This window comes from Parasteatoda tepidariorum, chromosome 5 (genome assembly GCF_982258835.1).
Source record: "Parasteatoda tepidariorum strain Cologne lab strain chromosome 5, Ptep-v5.0, whole genome shotgun sequence".
Classification (NCBI taxonomy): Eukaryota; Metazoa; Arthropoda; class Arachnida; order Araneae; family Theridiidae; genus Parasteatoda; species Parasteatoda tepidariorum.
This window is the reverse complement of record NC_141759.1, coordinates 35,134,531-35,154,577: the sequence shown is the minus strand read 5'-3', so window position 1 is coordinate 35,154,577 and position 20,047 is coordinate 35,134,531. Positions and strand designations below refer to the sequence as shown.

General features: G+C 27.5%; 1 protein-coding gene across 4 annotated transcripts in view; it reads right to left on the bottom strand.

Annotated features, from left to right (window-relative positions):
- Nucleotides 1-8,145: 8,145 nt before the first annotated feature.
- Nucleotides 8,146-20,047, bottom strand: part of VAChT (Vesicular acetylcholine transporter) — a 298,477-nt gene continuing 286,575 nt past the window's right edge. For all 4 annotated transcript variants that reach the window (XM_071184877.2, XM_071184880.2, XM_071184878.2 and 1 more), the window contains 4 exons: nucleotides 15,271-15,409; nucleotides 14,497-14,559; nucleotides 13,104-13,241; nucleotides 8,146-9,991 (listed from right to left, as the gene is read on the bottom strand). In XM_071184877.2, coding sequence (XP_071040978.1) covers nucleotides 9,755-9,991; nucleotides 13,104-13,241; nucleotides 14,497-14,559; nucleotides 15,271-15,409 — 577 coding nt within the window. In that variant the 3' untranslated portion in view covers nucleotides 8,146-9,754. The remainder of the gene's footprint in view (nucleotides 9,992-13,103; nucleotides 13,242-14,496; nucleotides 14,560-15,270; nucleotides 15,410-20,047) is intronic.

Here is a 20,047-nt window from a genome sequence, read left to right as displayed (position 1 = left end):
TAAAATATCACTAATACAGTGCATTAATGTATTGTGATGCAATTTTTATAATCCACACAAAATTTTACGAATTCTTTACAGAGTGACTTAAACGTGCTAAATTTATGTACATATTACCCTTTATGTCCAGTAGCTGTACCTGCATGAACAATTATGCAATGAGATACTGATATAGCATCACTGTACAGCGTCGACCATATTATAAAATATTTTTCTCCTCTCTTATGATTCTCAAAAACATTCTCTCAAACAATTCTCACCATTCCATACAATAAATATTCTCTCAATATTTATGTGAACATATAAAAATGAATTAAAACGCTTACATACAGAGCACGTATACAAAACATAGCACAGTGTACAGAAAAGAATGCCATCCTTTATATATTTTTCTCTCAATTAAAAATAATATTTCTGAATACGTTTCATGCAAATTTATAAATTTATTTCTGTTACATTGCCATAATTAATTAATATCGTTTTTAAATCTTTAAAAGTTAAAGAAAATGTTTTCTCAAAACTGAATATATTAAATGCGTTGACTTTACGCATAATTAACATTCTATCTTATGTGGAGAAACTTATAGCTTGACTTTAACACGCAATCTTGTTTATAAACAATCAACTGGCACTGAGGTCATAGGTTACGTGTCTGTGTGTCAGTGAGCATCTTCTTCTCGAGTAGCAAGAACCTAATTGGTTATATAACTTCGATCATTCTTTGACTGACTCTCACTGTAAAAAAAATCAGGAAGTCTTAAGGTAAATATTATTGATGAATGCGATCATTAAAGCACCATTCAACATTCAAGTTTAGATTAATGAAGTGTTATAGTAGTTTTTCTCTCATCCACTATGACGTTAAGAACAGTGGTGTAACATGTTTCGCCTGCCTTCAATACTACCCATGCTGTGTGACAAAATAGTAGAGTGATTAGCGCATTATCTTCTTAAACAAGCACTCCAGGCTTAAAACCTTGCGATAATTGAGTAATCCTTCACTCATACGTTTAATATTTTTTTATAAGATAAATGTTTACGTCAATGATACCAGAGCTTTTTACTGTAAATCCAATACAGTAAATATTTAATTGACAGCCTGGCACCCTTAATGAGTGGCTTAGGAGCGTGGGGCGGAGGCCGAATGATTACTATCACCATCTGCATTCGATTTAGTACGATTAAATTTGGTTGGGTAGTGTACTCGTGTGCCAGTATTGTCTACGGATCATCAGTAAGGATGAATTCCAGACCGTTTCTAATAGCTCATGACGGATGTAAATAATCAAACCATTTTTATTATATATCTATTATTTTTTTTAATCAAGCAGTCACTTTCTCGCGAGTCGTACTTTACTTTCCAACCCCATATTGGTGATATTTGTTTGTTTTGGTAAATTATATTAACTTTTACAGCTGCAACCATTAGTTGTGTTATACCCTTTATATTTTCCACTACGGTACTGACAGACGTTTCTGTTACTTTCAAGCACATTACAAGTATTAGTGTATCAATGCATGCTTTCTGTTTTCAAAGCTTAAATTACAACTCAGTTTAACCTTCAAAACAACGACGCAAATACTTTTAAAGTAATTTACTGCATTATTATTTTCGCACAAGTAAAGGATGGCATTGCACATTTTACAATAAGACAAACGTAAAAATGACGTATCACTATTTGACAAGCTCACAAACATATATTTATACACATTTTTATCGGATATGTTGATTCTTGATAGGACTTCTTGTCGAAGTCAGTTTGAAAGACAGAACAGTTTATCTACATCTACCACACCAAATATGCAAACACATTTTTAAACGAAAACAAACATAACTATATCTACAATAAATTTTAACTTTAATAATTATTTACAGTTCGCAGATTATTAGAAATGTATTTTACCGAAGAATTGAATGAAAGGAATAAATAAAATAATGGGCTTGCTTTTGTCTTCGTGGAGGAATTTTTAATTTAACTAACCCGCATTTGCGTTACATGGAGTGGAAAACCACGAAAACTTCCCATGGTTAGCTGGTCGGCAAGGGGACTCTAACTCATTATCCGTCTACCACTGAGGTTATTTTACGACAGCACTATACCTGAAAGGATTAAAGTAGTATCAAATGTGCAACTTAAAGTCTATTTTGTTGAAGTAAAAATTTGTTTTCCCTGTTTCCTTGGTAACCCTTTGGCACCCAGGGTATATAAATTCTGAGATTATTTATTTTCTAATTTTATGGAAGAAACTGGCTTATACATAAACTGATTAACTTTTTTAAGCAACTTAAACTGCATATTTGTATAACGAGAGGTGGAGTTGACCCAGGTTTGAAATCCAGAGATGGCTGATCGATTCGTGTACTGCTTTTAGCTTACGCCGACTTTTAATTTGAAAAAAAATATCCATCTCCCGTCTCTTATCCGTTAGTCTAACAGTAACAAGTTTTTGAAGTTCTCCTATTTGCGTAACGCAAATGTTTAAATTTTCCGCAAAAGAACTAGAAAGAAGATTCAAGCCATAGCATTTTGCCAAATAGACCAATCAAGAACTTTTATTAATTTGTTGATACTATCCCAACATTTTAAACTTTGATTCGGAGTTAATTATTATTCGTCTAGAATTTTTTCCAATTTTTACTTCAAAATATTTTTTTTAACAATTGTGAATTTCATAAACATTATGACTAATGCTCTTTAACAAAACTAAAACATTATTAGATAAATAAAACAAATGGATGAATAAAAAATTACATCATGAAAATATAACACCCTATGATAACAACTAGTAATTATTTTCCCAAAACAATAAATAAAATATCTATCTTATTTTTATCAAAACATTTGATTTATCATTCAATTATCAGTAAAACACAAATCATATTCCACTAAAATATGCTATATACATTTTCTTGAAACAAATGGAAACATCTATTTTTCACGTGGAGTTTAGTTCATTACAAACATAACTCTTGAAGTGATAAATTCCGTCCATAAATGAGTCATAATGCAGCAAAATACGCATTAGATTATTTAACAAAATTAACGAAACTGGAATATTCAGAAAAAAGCATATTTTTGAATCCAAACTCCACACATTTTTCAATCGCTAGGAAGAAAAAAACTTTTTTTGCAAAAGACAGCCACGTTCTAATCTAATACATTGAGGGCTTGTTAACTTGTTGGAAAAACATGTGCTGTTTTAAATAACTATTCTACGTGTAGAACAAAAATCTTAAATACTCTACTTACACACTCATGATATCATAGAAAATAACGCTAGAATGCATCGAATAAAGTCGTAGTGTCCTAAATTTCTTAACGGTTATGCGGAAAAGCCGTCAAAGTTGTTGCATTAAGAGTAAATATGCAAACAGACATGCAAAAGCTAATAACCCTGAATTGATAACTTCTGCCTCTATGAGTTGAAATTGTTAAAATTTGACTGAAAATACTTATCATTTAAAAAAAAGTCACAGATTTTGTAGATCCACTTGCGGTAGGGATTAAAAATAACAATTTATTAATACGAATATCTGTACAAAATTTTAAAATTGTAACTCTATTTGATGCTCCCTCAATGGGACTAAATTTTGGCTGATTCATTGAGGTGACAAAAGATAACAATATCAGAAGATTCAATTCTGACCTCTCAATGACACCAAATTTTGGTTTGATCCATTGAGGTGGCATGATATATCAATATCAGAAGATTCAATTCTGTCCTCTCAATGGCACCAAATTTTGGATTGATCCATTGAGGTGGCATGAGATATCAATATCAGAAGATTCAATTTCGCCTTCTCAATGGACTAATCGAAATTTCGATGTCATTTAGGCGGAGGATGACGTTTAATTCTAATTCTAATATACTAGACAAATATTTTTGTAAAGTTAAGGTAACTTTTAAGCGTTATCTCAAGCCGATCAGCAAAATATATTATTTTTAAGTATCAAATAGTTTTAGTTAAATTTTCACTTATTTTGCTCAGTTGAGGAAGCAGAAAACATCAATTTAGAATTCTATCAGTTAGATATCAATTAGTACAAATTTTCCGCAGTTACCACTAAGAGATTCAAGATATTGCGAATCTTTTCGATTCAATCTATTAAACACACTCATGCTATAAATGTGATAAGAGATAAAGATATATTGTCTGAAATGTGATATGTATTACATTATAAATTAATAAGGTGGCTGGGACAGATCTTGTATTGGCAAATGCCTGATATGTTAAAGCGTTATCCAAAGCTCTGAATTGTATTATACGCTTAAAATCATTGAAGCACCTATATTATTTTTATAAATGTTACATTGGTCAGAATTGGACAAAATTGGAAATCACGTGATATGTAACAGTTTCATTCATATTTATACACTAATTTGTTTTTTTAATTAATAAATAGATCTTAATAAAATTTACATTTAAGTATTGCTAAAACAAAATGGAATAATTAAAAAATTATAGTGTAATTTATATTACAGTTAATATAATATTTGTACATATACTTACAAATTATGTTTGTTGTTTGAAACGTAATTAAAGTTTATCAAGAAATGCTTATCATTTATTTATAAACTTATCATAGCGTTAATTTTGAAATGTATGATAGCTTATGATAAGGCATATCAATTAAAAAAACATAATATTAAATAAATTAATAAAAATAAACAAAATTTACAAACAAGAAATTTACAAGAAATTTCTTATAACGCTAAAAGTTGAGTGTTATACGATATTTTTATGTATATTTGTATATTTGAGATTTCCATTTCACAATGTGGTCCTATATATATATATATATATATATATATATATATATATATATATATATATATATATATATATATATATTTGTATTTTTACATGTATATATTTAATACACTTTTAAACATTCATTCTCTCAAAAAATTAGCCCCTAAACGTTAACTACATTTAAGCATTTAATCAAAATAATAAAACAAACTATAAGAATATTCTTAAGAATATAGAGCACTAGTTCAGCCAGCAATGGTAGAACTAGTTCTGAAAGCTCAAAATTGTAAATGATATGCATGCAGTAGGAAATAAGACAAAGTCTTATTTTAAGATCATATTCACGGCACATATTTTATTGATATGTATAGTTGATAAAATTGATATTCCTCATCAATACGTATTTATTTAAAGAAGAAAAACAGGAAGAAATTTTATTTAAACAAACTCTGAAATTGCTATTGTTATTTAACGCAATGTAGCTTTTCAAAAGCAAATTTAGTCTATGGTGCCAAAATTTGTTTCATCAGAGATTTTAAATTGTCAAAACTAAATAAATTTTAACAGAAATGCCAATTTCAAATTTTTTTCAAGTTTTTAGATGAAATAATCTGAAGCAAAACAATTTTACAAAATTATTTAAAAAAAAAAAAAAAAGAAAGAAAAAAAGACCATTTTTCGAGAAATTATTATTAGAGACAAAATTTGATTAGTTAAAATCAAATTTCTTCAATTTTTTTTATTACTTCAGCTTTTACAAACAGCTTTATTGTAATTCTCATTTATTTGCTTCAATTTTAGGAACACTTTAAATTAAAAATATTTAATTTAAATTTCTGTGAACATTATTTTTTAAAATATTTTTTTGGTTTCATCCTATATATCTTTGTTTCTCTTTTAAACTTTCAAAATTATTCATTACAAATAGTTATAAAACTGTAACAAGAATAACTGAATATAAATTTCCAATAAATAACATTTTTCAACTTTAAATATTTTAAAAATCTCCTCCTAACAACCACATTTTTTTTTATTCCAACCTTTTAGTTTCCATCTCTCAAATTTTTAAAATATCTCAGTTTGCACAATTGCATTATAATTAACAGAAAAATTACTAATACATCTTGTCTGAACAATATTTACTTTATTTAAAAAGTTGTTCAAGTCCAATAATTTATAAACGATATCATTTCCTCCAACAATGGAGGATCGAGCGAAATAGTTTTCCCAGTGGTAGAGAATTAAAACATATATATTTAAAACAAAAGGAATTTTTATAAAGCTCTTATCTGAATTGAAGAGCATGACTACGTGCCTATCTGATATTAGGCGAGAAATTAGAATATATTATATCTGAAATTAGGTAACCTTGCAACTGACAGTGGCCACTTTTAGTAACAACTTAATGACAGTATTTTTAGCAAAAACCACTTTTCAAAGCATGTGGCCTCCTTTTTAAAAATTAAAAGTTTTAAGTGATTAAATAAATTGAATAATGCAAGTTTTTTTAAGCATTTCTCAAAATATGGTAAACTTTAAATAAAACAATTTTTAGAATATTATAAAATATTCATAATAATTCGATATTTATTAAGAAAATAAATAATAAAATGCCCATAGGATGCATTTTTGATGAAAAAATGTGGAGATCGAGTGGCGACCGGCATACAATTTTGTTGTTATATTTAGTCGCCATGTGGCCTGTGGAGATCGATAATTACTATCTAACCTATTTTATATCTGTTTAAGTCATTTATGTATAGTAGTGAAGAAAATTATTTTAATTCTGATCTATTATAATATTAATGCATTATCTTTGCTACCATTAGGAAAGATATTCTCTGAAACCAAGGTAATTTTATAAAAGCTGGTTGGTGTGTCTGACCTCTAAAAAATTATTAAAGTAAAATTTTTCTTACTATATTAATGCATTAAAAAAAGAAACTAATCGCAAATACTTTAAACCAAGCAAAAACGAATAACAAAAAATAAACAAATTCGAGCCTGGTTTCATGCGCTCTTGGGCTTATGGAACTTGAAATAATTCTTAATAGTTTATAAAAAACATAACTCTTAGAAACATCTTTAAAAATAAAAACTGGGGATTAATGGATAAATTTGAAACAAAGTAAAGATTCAATTAAAAAATTTCATTTTATAACGTTCAGTATAATGACTGACATAAGCAAGCATAACAAGATTATTTGCTTGTTTTTTTTTAAAAATTGAATTCAATGCAGTATTTACAAAACATGATTTTCTTTAAATATTTTGTAACTATTGCATTATTTATAAAACATATTTTAAATAGCACCAATTCAAATTATTTTGTCTGTAAACAATAAATATATAACATATACTTAAACTAACAATAATTAAATAAAAAATGTAACAGTTTGCGATGCAAGTAACTAATTATATATACGTTACTTTACAATTATAAAATCAAGTGTTTGGTGCTTTAATTTAACCACACTTAACATTCATTACTATGATTAAGGTTTAGAGCACCTAATTATAGTTACTAGTACATGCACTAAATGCATGTACTAACTTACAATCGTGAAAGATCAACGAGACTGTTTAGCTCATTTTATTTAGCAGAAATGTTACTTATACGTAATAAATTTATCAATAATAAAACAGTCATCAATCAACATCCTTATGATTTATAAATAATTAAATTATCCTTCAACTTTGTTATAAAACACATTTCAATGTTAACATATAATAAATATAATTTCTATTTATTACATTATATTATATAGTTCATTTTTTAAATCACATTATAATATATGTTACGTTTTTCTTGACATAAACATGTCCTTTATATAAATATTTAAAATTGAGACTCAGTACAACTTTGCAGAAATTAAACCCATCACTCATCAACCATGTTGAATTTTTATATTAAAATTTATAAACATATCTTTCTTTTTACATTAAGATAATAAAATAGTGCATTAGTGAATTTTCATTTTTAATGTGTGAATTAGTGTAATTAGTAAACATTCATTCATGGATTAGTAAGTTTTCGTTAGTGTTATTAGTAAATTTTCATTAGTGGACACATTTTTGAATTTTTAATGTAAAAATTTGTTAGTGTAAATTATAGCCATTTGAATTCAACAGTATAAATTATAATATATGCAAATTATAATAATTTGAATTGAATTTAAATTGAGAGCTTACAATACTTGGCGTAAATCGAAAGTAAATCGATTTATTGATAATTTGTTATGTGATAATTTGCTCTTAAAAACTATCCTCGTTTTGAAAGCTATCAATACTTGGCGACATTTAGTAAATTGGAGGTAGTTATAATTATTTTTTTTACAAATAATTTTTTTTAATTAAGGTGCACATTTTTAAGAATTTTTCATTTTAGATTTCTGATAATTTATTATTTACTTTTAAATTCAATTTTACACCGACAAATTTCTTGAATTTCAATTTCAAAAGTCAAGATTTCTTAATTTTCGCATTAAAAATTTTTCACACTGTGTTGAGAAATGAATAAAACATAAACAAAAAGTTGTTTTTAAATTGATTCCGTGGTTTCTAGGAGGAAGGTTTTACTTTAATTCAGAATTTTATAATAAACTTGGAAAATATAAAAATATTTTCGTACTAAAAGCTTTGCTTTTTTTTAAAAAATACATCGCACTGCAAAAACTAACAGGATTGATGGGTGAAGTTCTGAATAATTTCTGCACATCATTTTATGAAGTTTTGCAATTAATGATTGTATATTAGAAGATGATTCATTTAATAGATTTGGGCTTTTGATAAAATATTAGTTCAGTGTTCAGTAAAACATTGATAAATGCGGAATAATTAATTTATCCAAGTTTATAAATAAAATTTTGTTTTAAATATCTCATTTCATTAACGAATGAAGTTGCACAATTAAATTCTTAGTTATTTAAGCAGCAAAATGAAACACATGTCAATAGGTAACTTAAAAAGAAAGTGGTGTACAACTACAATGAATTTTGATTTAAAAAAAACTTAAAATTTCAAAATATATGTTATTTTATTTAGTTTGAAAATTTGTAATTCTCAGCAAACTTAAGTTGCTATTTTTATAACGATTTGGGCATAAACTGCATATAATATTTCCTCAAGTTTTTACACTAATTATGAAGTAGTTGAAAATAACAAATAAAATAGTCATAATTTTTGCATTGTTTTTATTCCGTTAATTTAATAATTAGTTTACATATACTATTTCTCTAATTTTTAATATTAACTATGGAAAACTTAAAATTAAATAAGATATCCATAATTTTTGTATTTTTGTTATTGCGTAAAATTATTAATAGTATTTTATTATTAGACATTCCAATAATTTATCAATTTCAAAATATCAATTCATACTCAACTAAATTGCATGTTCACTTCACAATTATTCATTTATTTTCTTTTAAATCTCGATTTTTTTTTCACTAAGAGTATCAAAGAACCAAAACCTCTTACAAGGCTTCTTAAATGCAAGCTGCGAAAATGGGCTAGTCAAAATACTTGCTTAAACGTTTAAAAAAAAAAAAGGAAATTAAGTAAAAAAAAACATTTTGATTGATTTTTTTTAATATATGTGTATTTTCTAGTCATTGGACTTATTAATATGAGTATAGAGATGAGTTTTTACAGAAATGTTATTAGCGTGTAGTCAGTAAAAAGTATTAAATTGCACACTCACGGAGCTAGAAGGAAGCGAGAAGAATATAGAAGGCGGATTCCTATACGTTTGCATTAGCATGCGCACATCATCAATGCGCACGCCTTTATAATCGAGACCACCTTCCGTTATCGTCTCGCTTACCGCTTCTTCCCTAAGTGTGAATCCTGACTAAGAATTAAAAACTTAAATAATTGACTTTTTCTACCAAACACTGAACTAATAAACAGCCTAATAACTATAAAAATGTAACTGACAATACATATTTGCATATTTTAACTCGTATTAGAACTATTTATCAGAACTAATGCAGATTTTCAGTTGTGCGATTGTTGCTCCATTTGTGCAATCTTGAGACACAATTCCTCCATGTGTAGAAGACTTCCTTCCAAACTGTGGGCAAAAAAGTCCGAACTGGTTTCTTTTGAACTGAAGAAGGAGGAAATACAAAAGTCAATGCGATTCGAAAATGGAAGGTAGCAGCAGCCGTAACCATCTGGAACAACGGGGCCATACCCAACAAGTATATTGTATTTATCGGAACTGACTGATATCTAGAAGAAATACCACAATTTTTACTAAATTAATACAGATACTATGTTGTAAAGTTATGATAACACTATGGGACAATTATATATTTTTTTGTTTGCTTGAGATTGTGTTTGCTTGCTACAGTGTTTTTAACGTGCTTTAAGGACACGGGACCTTGAAATCATAAAATTTTCAAAAAAATTTTTTTTGTTAAAAATGTAAAGATAGTCAGCCTGAATCACGTGTTGTTCGAATTTTTTCGATACGATGATTTTTTATGATTTTATAGCTATTTTTCTGAAAAGTGGGCGTGGCACTTTTGACGTTCCATAAGCTGTCTGTTTGTTTACATTGTAGTTATCAAGCTTATTTTGATTTTTTTTTATGTTCAAATCAATATTTCTATAAAATATTTTTTAATTAGTATAATGTGACACTGTTTGGCAACGCCAAATTAACTTTAACCGTACTTTTGTTTAACCGTACAATTGTGGGCACTTTGAATTCAAATGTATGAAATTTTCTAGCATGTTATCGAAATTCTGCAATATGCTTTTCCTATGTCAATGTCAATAATTTTTTTATTTATCTGGTATCAAATATATTATTTGTTTTATTAAAATTATAGAGAATAATGTTTTTAGTGTAATTTTTATGCACACAAAAATAATCTTTTTTCTTTGTTTCAAGGTTACATGACATATTGATATGATGCATAACGAACAATATTTTTATGTAAAAATCGTTTGTATTGGTAAAAATTTAGCATTTATTATATTAAGAATACATCGGAAGTTCTTTTTATATTTTAAGCATGATATTATAGCTATTACAGTAAGTTTTAGTTAATACAGAAAAAAAGTAGTTTTTCTCCGTTAACTTTTTTTGCATAATTTACTTCTATAATTTGTCCCTTGTGTCTGAATATTTGAAAATTTTGCCTGAAAATTTTTCATATGCTTCATATGACTGTTATAAAGACAATGTAGCATTGTTTTCACGAAATATTAATTATAAAGTTTTTTATACAACTTTAACCGTAGGAGGAAATGAAAATTTTCGAAAAAAAAGCGTCGGAACTAAAAAAAAATTTTTTTCTCAAAACCTGTTGAAGTGAAACAATAACTGATGCTAGAGAGTCTTTATATCATCATTATCTATCTATAGAAAAAATTTTAAACTATTTGGATGAAATTTCAGACACAAGGGACAATTTTTGTATTTTTTAAAATTTTAATATTTTATTAAATTTTTAAAAAAATTTTGACCAAAATTGTTTTTACTTGGCCTATTTCCTAAAATATGCTAAAAAATTAATAAATTATGTTCATAATAGTAAAATTAAATTAAAAAACAAGTTTTCATAAATTTTCATTTGAAAGGTCCCATGTCCCCTTAATAAACCTAAATAATATAAGACGAATTGTAATTAAAAAAGAAATATTGGTTGTGTATTAAAGTGAATTTTGTTTTGCGATCGTCTTCTTTCTACAAGCTACACAGAGATGCCAACTTGCTCCGGACAGAAAATACATATTTTAAGGTGGTAGTTTATGAATTGTTATTCTTGGTTTAATAAATTCAATTTAGTAGATTTTTATCAACCACTATTTCTAAATAATTCGTAGGATTATATAATCCACCACTTCATAGTACTTATGTCATGCTATACCTTTTAAAAAGCAAACAAAAATAGTCAAATATTTGCAAAATTTACTTTGTAGTTATTTACCTTTTTTTTAATTATTTTGGCGTGTCCGGAGCAGTTGTCATTTCTGGCTACAGCGGAGAACTATTACACATTGCTGCAGTTTTAGCGGCACATACATTTTCTCTCTAATTATTAAAAGATTTATTATTTCATTTATTTAAAAGATAAAAGCAATGATGTTTCCTGGCGTACAGCCCTGTTAAAAAAAATGAGCTTCACTAGGAGTTTATTCCATGTTTTTCAATAAGCATTTATCTTTGACATTTTGTATAAGCACAAATATTGATCAACATGGATGGATAACAACGAATCGATATTTTGAAAGTTATTCGTATAACCTCGTATTTATTTTATTTTTTTAAATTGCATTTTTCAAAATTATTTCTTTAGAACTTAACTATGCAAAATCAATTGATATTGAAATAAATAAATAAAATAAAAATTACATAATAAATGCCATCGGAAAAAATTGAAAGTAATAAAACTTGGTTGTCACGTGTTGGCCATGAATTGCATTATTTTCGAAGCGAATAATACGAAAAATAGCTACTTATTATATTTAATTATTTATTTTTTAAAGAGTTGAACTTTGAATGAATATGTTTTCTTTTAAATCTGTTGTTTTAAATATAAATCTTTATCTTAAAAGTTAGAGAAACAAATTTCATTTCATACCAAGCTAAACCATTTTGGGTATTTATTTTCCAGATTGCAGCTAACCCTCCCTATAATTTGAGGGTCGATAATTCAAATCCATCGAAAAAGAATTTTGCTGAATTGAAGAAGTATGCGTAAATTCAAAGTACGTTTGTTTCCAATTTGTTTTGTTGCAAATCACAATATCATTCGCATTAATTTAGTATCATAATTGATTTTTTTCTTCAATTTTAAAAAAAACATTCCAGAAAACTAAACTTTTTGATTTTGAAATGTTTAATCTAATCCATAAAATATCCATTCTAAAAGTATCCAAGAAACTTGTGCGTAAATTAAACTTGTGTAACAATATGAAAAACAGAAGCGGAATTGGACAGGCATTCTTAGAATTGAAGAGTTTAGTGGAGGAAGCAAGTAAGTGACATTTTCAAGCAGACAAATGGTTAAAAAACCGTATAGTTTTGTATTCATAGTTTTATAACCATACTTTTTGTAAATGGTTTCAAAACCATAAAGGAAAAAAATATTCTTTACCGTAAACTTTACGGTTAATCGGATGGACAGACAGCTGCAAGTTATTTTACCATAATTTTAGAATGAAAATTTTAACAGTGTAGTCTATCATTAAATAGCCACTTTTTTTTTTCGTTCCCAGAATATAGTCATTCTGAAAATGTCACTTACCTGGTTCATCTACTTAAGCTGTTCAAGTAATAAAAGTCGGATGGATATAAGTAGGGAAAAAAATACGATATAGATTAATTTACCTGACTCGTGCTTAATCTGAAATTTAAATACTCCCAATAAGATTTGTCTTGAAAGAGGGGAATGTCAGGATAATCTTTTGATTTTGCTAATTCTCTGAGGGCTAACAAATGGTTATCTGGTCCTTCTCCATTCACTGTCTGCAAGTAAACATTTATTTCATTCATAAGTTTCATTAAAAAAATAACAGAAATCACACGTTCCCACAATATAATTGTGAAATACATTTTTTGTTGCAATTATACGAACGTTCAAAGAGCTTGGTGCAAAAAAAGCAGGTAGTCAATTCAGAGACTGCTCTGGGGGAAGAGAAACAAAAATTACTGATTGTAGAACTGCGTTTAACGCTTTATAAAGCCGTAAGAAGTATATTTCCAACCAAATTCATACATTTTTATGTCTCTATGGGGTAGCTGTTTTCTCACCTATGATTTGTGCGACCATCAGTTAACTTCAGAAAATACCAAAAAAAAAAAAGAAAAAAAAAGGAAAATAAATAATAAATAAAGCACAAGTCATATAGTTGTGCACAAGTACACCACTGTTCATTGTGTAATTAAAAACTACTTTTATGAGAAAAGGAGTAGGAAGTAAAAATATTGAAAATGCCGGATTTTAGGTCGAAATATAATTTCTTGCACTACTGACCGTATATATTATGCCAATATTCCACTTTTGGTACAAGTCTATTTTTCAAAATGTTAAAGACTTGAAACTCAAATGTTTTATTTTTAGCACTTATAATTGGAAAAATTGAACATTCTTATTAACTAAAATATATTAATAATATATAAAAAAAAAATTCTGAAATTAAGTGGTTTTTATATTATTTAATCAAATTAGTTGATATTGGAATAAAATTTCCATTTAATTTATATGCAAAGCGTAGTTCGTCAAGTAAGGGATTTATATATTTTGTTGGATACGAATGTTTTTGTTTCATCGCAATTAAAAAAATAATGACATGTGTTAGCAGTTTTAAACTTGGAAAAAAAAATGAACATGACAGTTTTTGCATCTAATAGGTTGAAATACCTGCAGCTACTCCTATCTTTAGGTTCAGTCACTTTAATCAAGATTGAAGTAAATTCAACAAATACAGACCTGAGATGCAAAAGCTGTACCTCCTCATAATATTTAAAGTGGTAATGAAGGCCAAAAACCTGAGCCAAAGCTGCAACTTAAAACTTTACAAATTTATTGTTGAATAAAACCATTATTTTTTTCTTCTTCTCAAAGAACCTCATTTCGCAGGAGATTTTTAAGAAACTTTTTTTTCTCTGAATTTATCTCGCTGTTTCTCAACGAATGTTACAACTTCGTAGAACAATGTCATGCAAAGAATGAAAGTTTCCTAATGTAATGAAATAAGATTTCATTAAGCATAATACTTACATAGGACATTATTTCGACTTGTTTTTTTATACAGGCTTTAAACAGCTCTACTTTAACTTCATCCTAAAAATAAAATGAAGCATTAAGAATTTGACTCTTGGAAATAACTTCATGGTATATATTATAGGAAGAAAATCAATTTAAAAATAAAATCTAAATCCATATTTATAAAATCCATATATAATAAGAATATATAATATGAATATATAACTAACATGAATATATAACTAATAAGAATAATTTACTAAACAAATTAAAATGAAACTTTAATAAGAATAATTTAAAAAAAATTTTAAAATGAAAGCTTAACATCAATTATTACGTTATTAAAAAATAATATAACAGGACGCATATAACACGGAGGAAAATATAACAGGACATTTTTAAGTTATTAAAAAATATAATGGGGCAGATACATTTTTTTAAGATATTAAAAAAAAGTAACAGAACAGATATATATTTTTAAGTTATTAAAAAATAATACAACTGGGCGGATATAAATTTTTAAGTTATTAAAAAATAATACAACAGGACGGACATATATTTTAAAATAATATAACAAAAATATTTTTAAGTTCTTTGAAAATAATACAACAGGCTGGACAGATATATTTTAAATTATTAAGAAAAATAATATATCAGGACAGATATATATATTTTTAAGTTCTTAAAAAATAATATAACAGGACGGATACATAATTTTAAGTTATTAAAATTAATGTAACTGGAGAATATATATTTTTAAGTTATAGAAAATGTAACAAGTATACGTGCCGTTACTTGTGGAGCATCACACATGACTTTGACCCACTCCAGAGCTTCGGCTGTTACTGATCTAATAGAATCTACTCGTCCATCTCTAAACCTTCGGAGTGATGCACTTTCGTAAGTAGAAACAAGTTTTCGGTGGACCCTATAAAAATTGAAAGAAAAAAATTTTTACTCCAGTAAAAGCATCGACTTTCATAATAACTTCCATTTATTGTGAAGCGTGGATACTTGAGATTAATGGTTATTGTATTGGAATATAAATGAGTTTCAGAAAATTGGAGGATAAATTAAACATTGAAGAACGCAAAATGTAGATTGTTTATTACACGATAACACAAGATCAAATGGATTAGGGATTTTTCGTTAATTTCTTGGTCTATTATATTCAGGTTTGTGTGTTCGTTGCAAAGAATAACTTTAAGATCTTTTTTAAGTTGAAGAACAGATAGTACAAATAAGAGAAAGACATTACGAAGATCCAGCGCTCAGAATTATGGCTGGATTCGAACTCGTTAATTGCACACTACAGAGTGTTGGTGGTTGGCCGAGACTGTTTGACTTGGGAGTTCCCGATATGCCCAAAGATGCCAACTGCTCTGGATTCGACAAAATATTTTAGAAAATGGCAGAAATACAAACCAAAATTTGCATATTTCCGGTTAATGTTGTCTACTTTTTAAAAGGCTCGACACAGAAGTGTCTGTTCATATAAGTCTTTGAATTTTTTAAGTAGTAGTGAGTAAGAACTCTATTAATCGAATTTACTGAACCAATAAGAATCAGTAATTAAAAGACAACCACTCGGAAACATTTATCCGCTTTCCGTTGGTATCTCTGTTTACCAGAATTTCTGTTTTATGCAAAATATATAAAATTTTTTTCGTTCACTATGGTGGCTAAATGGATCCAATTCTTTTTAACCCTTTCGCCCCAACTGTCACAAATACGTGCCAGCTTAAAACCGTATCAACCAGGGTAAAAAGATAAAACTGGTAATCAAAGTAATTCGTTAGCAGTTTATTTGTGGGCAGGGTTATAATTGTTTGATTTATTTAATTCACCATTAATTTAGTTCGAAATAAAATTATTTAGTTATACTTTTAATTAACTTTGATTATATATATGATTAAACTAACAATAATTGAAGTAAAAGCAAAGTAAGTCTGTCAAATTAGCAGTGACTACCTTTAAGTTACCGTTCTTTATTTATTTACATCCTGATTCTGATTTCATACGAATGCTTTTATGAATCACCCGTCCCCAAAGGGCTAATTCTTGGATATATTGATTTAATTTAAAATGATTTTTACCACAGCTACATTTTAATAAATTAAACATATATATAAATGCGAGATAGTCATACCTTGATATAATTAAGTACCTTTTCGAAATATTTCTTTAGTGGTAATGAGCAAACTGAGATAGTTTTAAAATAAAGGGAAGTTCTAATTTTTCCCCCTCAAAACTGTTAAAGATAACCGTGTATAATATTATGGAACGCTGCCAACTTCTAGATTTTTTTCAAAATATTTCTTAGAGTGTTAGACAATTAAAAACTAAAGATTTCATATTTGTTCTAATTTTTCCATCATTTTAAAATTGTCACCAATAAATATCTATTATTACATTATAAAATTATTTCAAATCAAACTTACAAAACTAAGAAACATACACTGAAACATAAAGAGGAAATTTTCGTGAAAAGGTAGAAGGTAGGAAGCTCTGTATTATATATTAATCTTGTTTAATCTAGCTTTTACAAAAGATGTCTTTTTTTTTAAAAAATAACAAATGTATTATATATTAATGTAGATATTTTAATAATAAAGTTTGATTTTCTTAGAAAGAGAGAGTGAGTTTGTAATAAGTTTACGAAGTTCCTGTTGAAAAAGCTTTACAATGGATTTCTCGTTTTACCAATGAAACTACTTTGAGTTTTAAAATCATAAAAAGTATACAACACTCTAGAGATGGACTCCTGAAACATTCAGAGACGATGCAAAAACGTTGTTTCCTTGGGGAGCAGTCACCCCAACTTTACGACTTCAGCTTTCGCTTATATCTGATAGATGGCAGCACAGCATTTTTAAATCGTTTTCTTTCATTTTGAAGATTTAGAGAACAGTACAAAATCGATAATTTTGAGATTCAGCAGAAGCTTACAACTTAGGAAATCTCTCTGAACGAAAAGCAGAATAAATAAGGCGAGGTAGAATAAAAAAATACAAGTATGTTATTTAATTTACTACCAAACGCTCTTAAATCATCGAACAAGAGTAAAACAGTTTTTTTTCTTTTCTTTTTCTCCTTTTAGATAGCAAAACTAGTTTTTATTTTTTTATTTTTTAGATAAGTTTTGTTAACGGCAGAACTACAGGAGCAAGAACATTTATAAAATATGCAAAATAAAATGCTTTTCTTACGAAAAAAATGAGTTTGATTATGGAGCATGAAATGAAAAGGCATTTTGCAAATTGCTTTTGATTTTTTTTTCTCCTTTTGTTTCTGTAACAAAAAAATATCCTGCTTTTAACTGGTTCTTGATAAAACTATTTAAATTACTTCTATACTATATTATCAAAATACCTCTACCTGTTCATGTAATTCGTTTTATTTTAATAATTGTAACGTATTGTTTGTTATATAAGTATTTACATAATCTATAAGTATAATAAGTATATAAGTAATCTATTCCAGATTAATTTTGAGAAAATTCAACATTTTGTTGGAATTTATAAATTACCATGATGAAAAAAGTAGATTATACGAATTTAATTTTTTACCATTAATTAACACTTCAGTTTTAAAGTACTACAGTTGCATAATTTGTGATCATCTCACAGATGTTTTAATTATTGATATATTATAATGAACTCGAATGTCTTGTGTTATCAAGTTAATATTCAAAACAAAAATAACCACATTACAAGTCTTTATTTTATCCAAAAAGTTGCTGGGAAAGTATTTTTAATGGGTTTAATCTAGTGGTCGGAAATAAATGGTTCGCGAGTCACATGTGGAATTGCCAACTTGCTCCGTTTCCTGAGAAAATATTTTCCAGTGGAAAAAACTTATGTTCTAATGTTGAATGTTAAATTTATTAAGTTTAGATGAAACTGAATTTACCAAATACAGCATAAAATGAAAATGAAAATGTCATTTCATTGTACATTCCATGCAGAGTCTCTCAAAGCATTTTTAAAATGAAACGAAATTCTGAGAATTTAATGATTAAAATTGTACCACCAAATAAAATATTTTGACGAAAGAGTAACAGTTCTGCACATTGAAAATTTTTGTAATTTGAGAGCGGTTTTTATTTGGATTAAACGCGAATGAGCAGTGTCTTTCCAATTATGGGTTCGCTTTTATCAGTAAATTGATCAAAGTTATATAACTTTTTTGACAAAATAAAAGAAATAAGGAAGAGTGAAAATGAAATTACGATTTTAAATTGTAATTATTATCAGAACAAAACCAAGCGGGCCACACCTGTCTTAACCAAAACAATGCAGATCACGCAAAAATAAATTTTCAAAAAAAATAAAAATTTAAATGTGATTTCAAAAAAAAAAAAAAAAAAAATTGATAAAAATAGTATGTTATACCATGTCTATAATAATAATGTCTATATAAATAGTATGTATACCTTCTCTGATCTTTCTCATATGCAAAACTTTGCAGCAATGTAAAAAGTGAAGTAAGACAAATTTCCATGTGATAACAGTAAATATATGTTCAGAATTAAAAAATTACAATTGTTTTAAGAAGTTATGAAATTGAGTTTTGAGTCAGCATACTTCTTAACACTAGGTTTACGGGACGCGTCATTTTGGACCATTTCGAATTTTATAAAGAAAATTACAAAATCCGTTTGCATTTTTACTTAATCTCTTTTAATGACTTTTATCCATTGATCGAGGTAAATATATATTAAAGTCTATTTTCTTCAAAAGCGTTGAAATATTGAAATTCTCTTTGCGGTATACCTATCTCTACGGATATGTGTCAATTTGACGCGATCGTAATTTAGGCAAAATTTTGACTAAACATGCAAACATCACATCAATAATAGATAGGAATGTGCCGACAATACTTCGATCCGTTATCTCAAATGAAACAAGCAATAATAAAAAGAACAAACGCAGAATGTCAATTGATGTCAGATTTTGAAAGTTTCAGTTGCTTAGTTCGAGTATTGAAAAATAAAATATTTCATAAATATATATCTCGTTCGTTCGTTGTTTTAGAACTGGGCATCTGATGCCTAAATGGCCCTTATCCTATTCATCATGAAATATCCCAAAGGGACATACATAGGAAAGTTGTATTGGTGGTTCGGAAAAGAACCTGAAATGCGATAAAATAATGAAAGGCATCATGAAAGATGTAGCAGGCTTGATGGTGAGAAAATATATATCTCATATTTTGATTTTTTTCTTATAGTAAATAATTATATTGCTTTCTAAGTGCAGAGATGCCAACTGCTCTGGACACGCCAAAATAACTTTAAAAAAAAAAAATAGTAAATAACTACTAAGTAAATTTTGCAAATATAAAGTGGTGCAATATATAAGCGTGTTCTTAGCGTATATAAGAAACGTCCGTAAAGCTAATGTTAAGGAATACTAGAAACAAAACTCGCAAACAGTTTTCCCTTTTTCAGCTATTTCCTAAGAAGTGGTTGCTTTTCCTCTTTAACTATACTAACGCAGAAAAGCTGTTTTACAGGGTTTCCCAAAAGTTCGTGAGATTTTTTATGCTAAGTTTACCAGCGCCC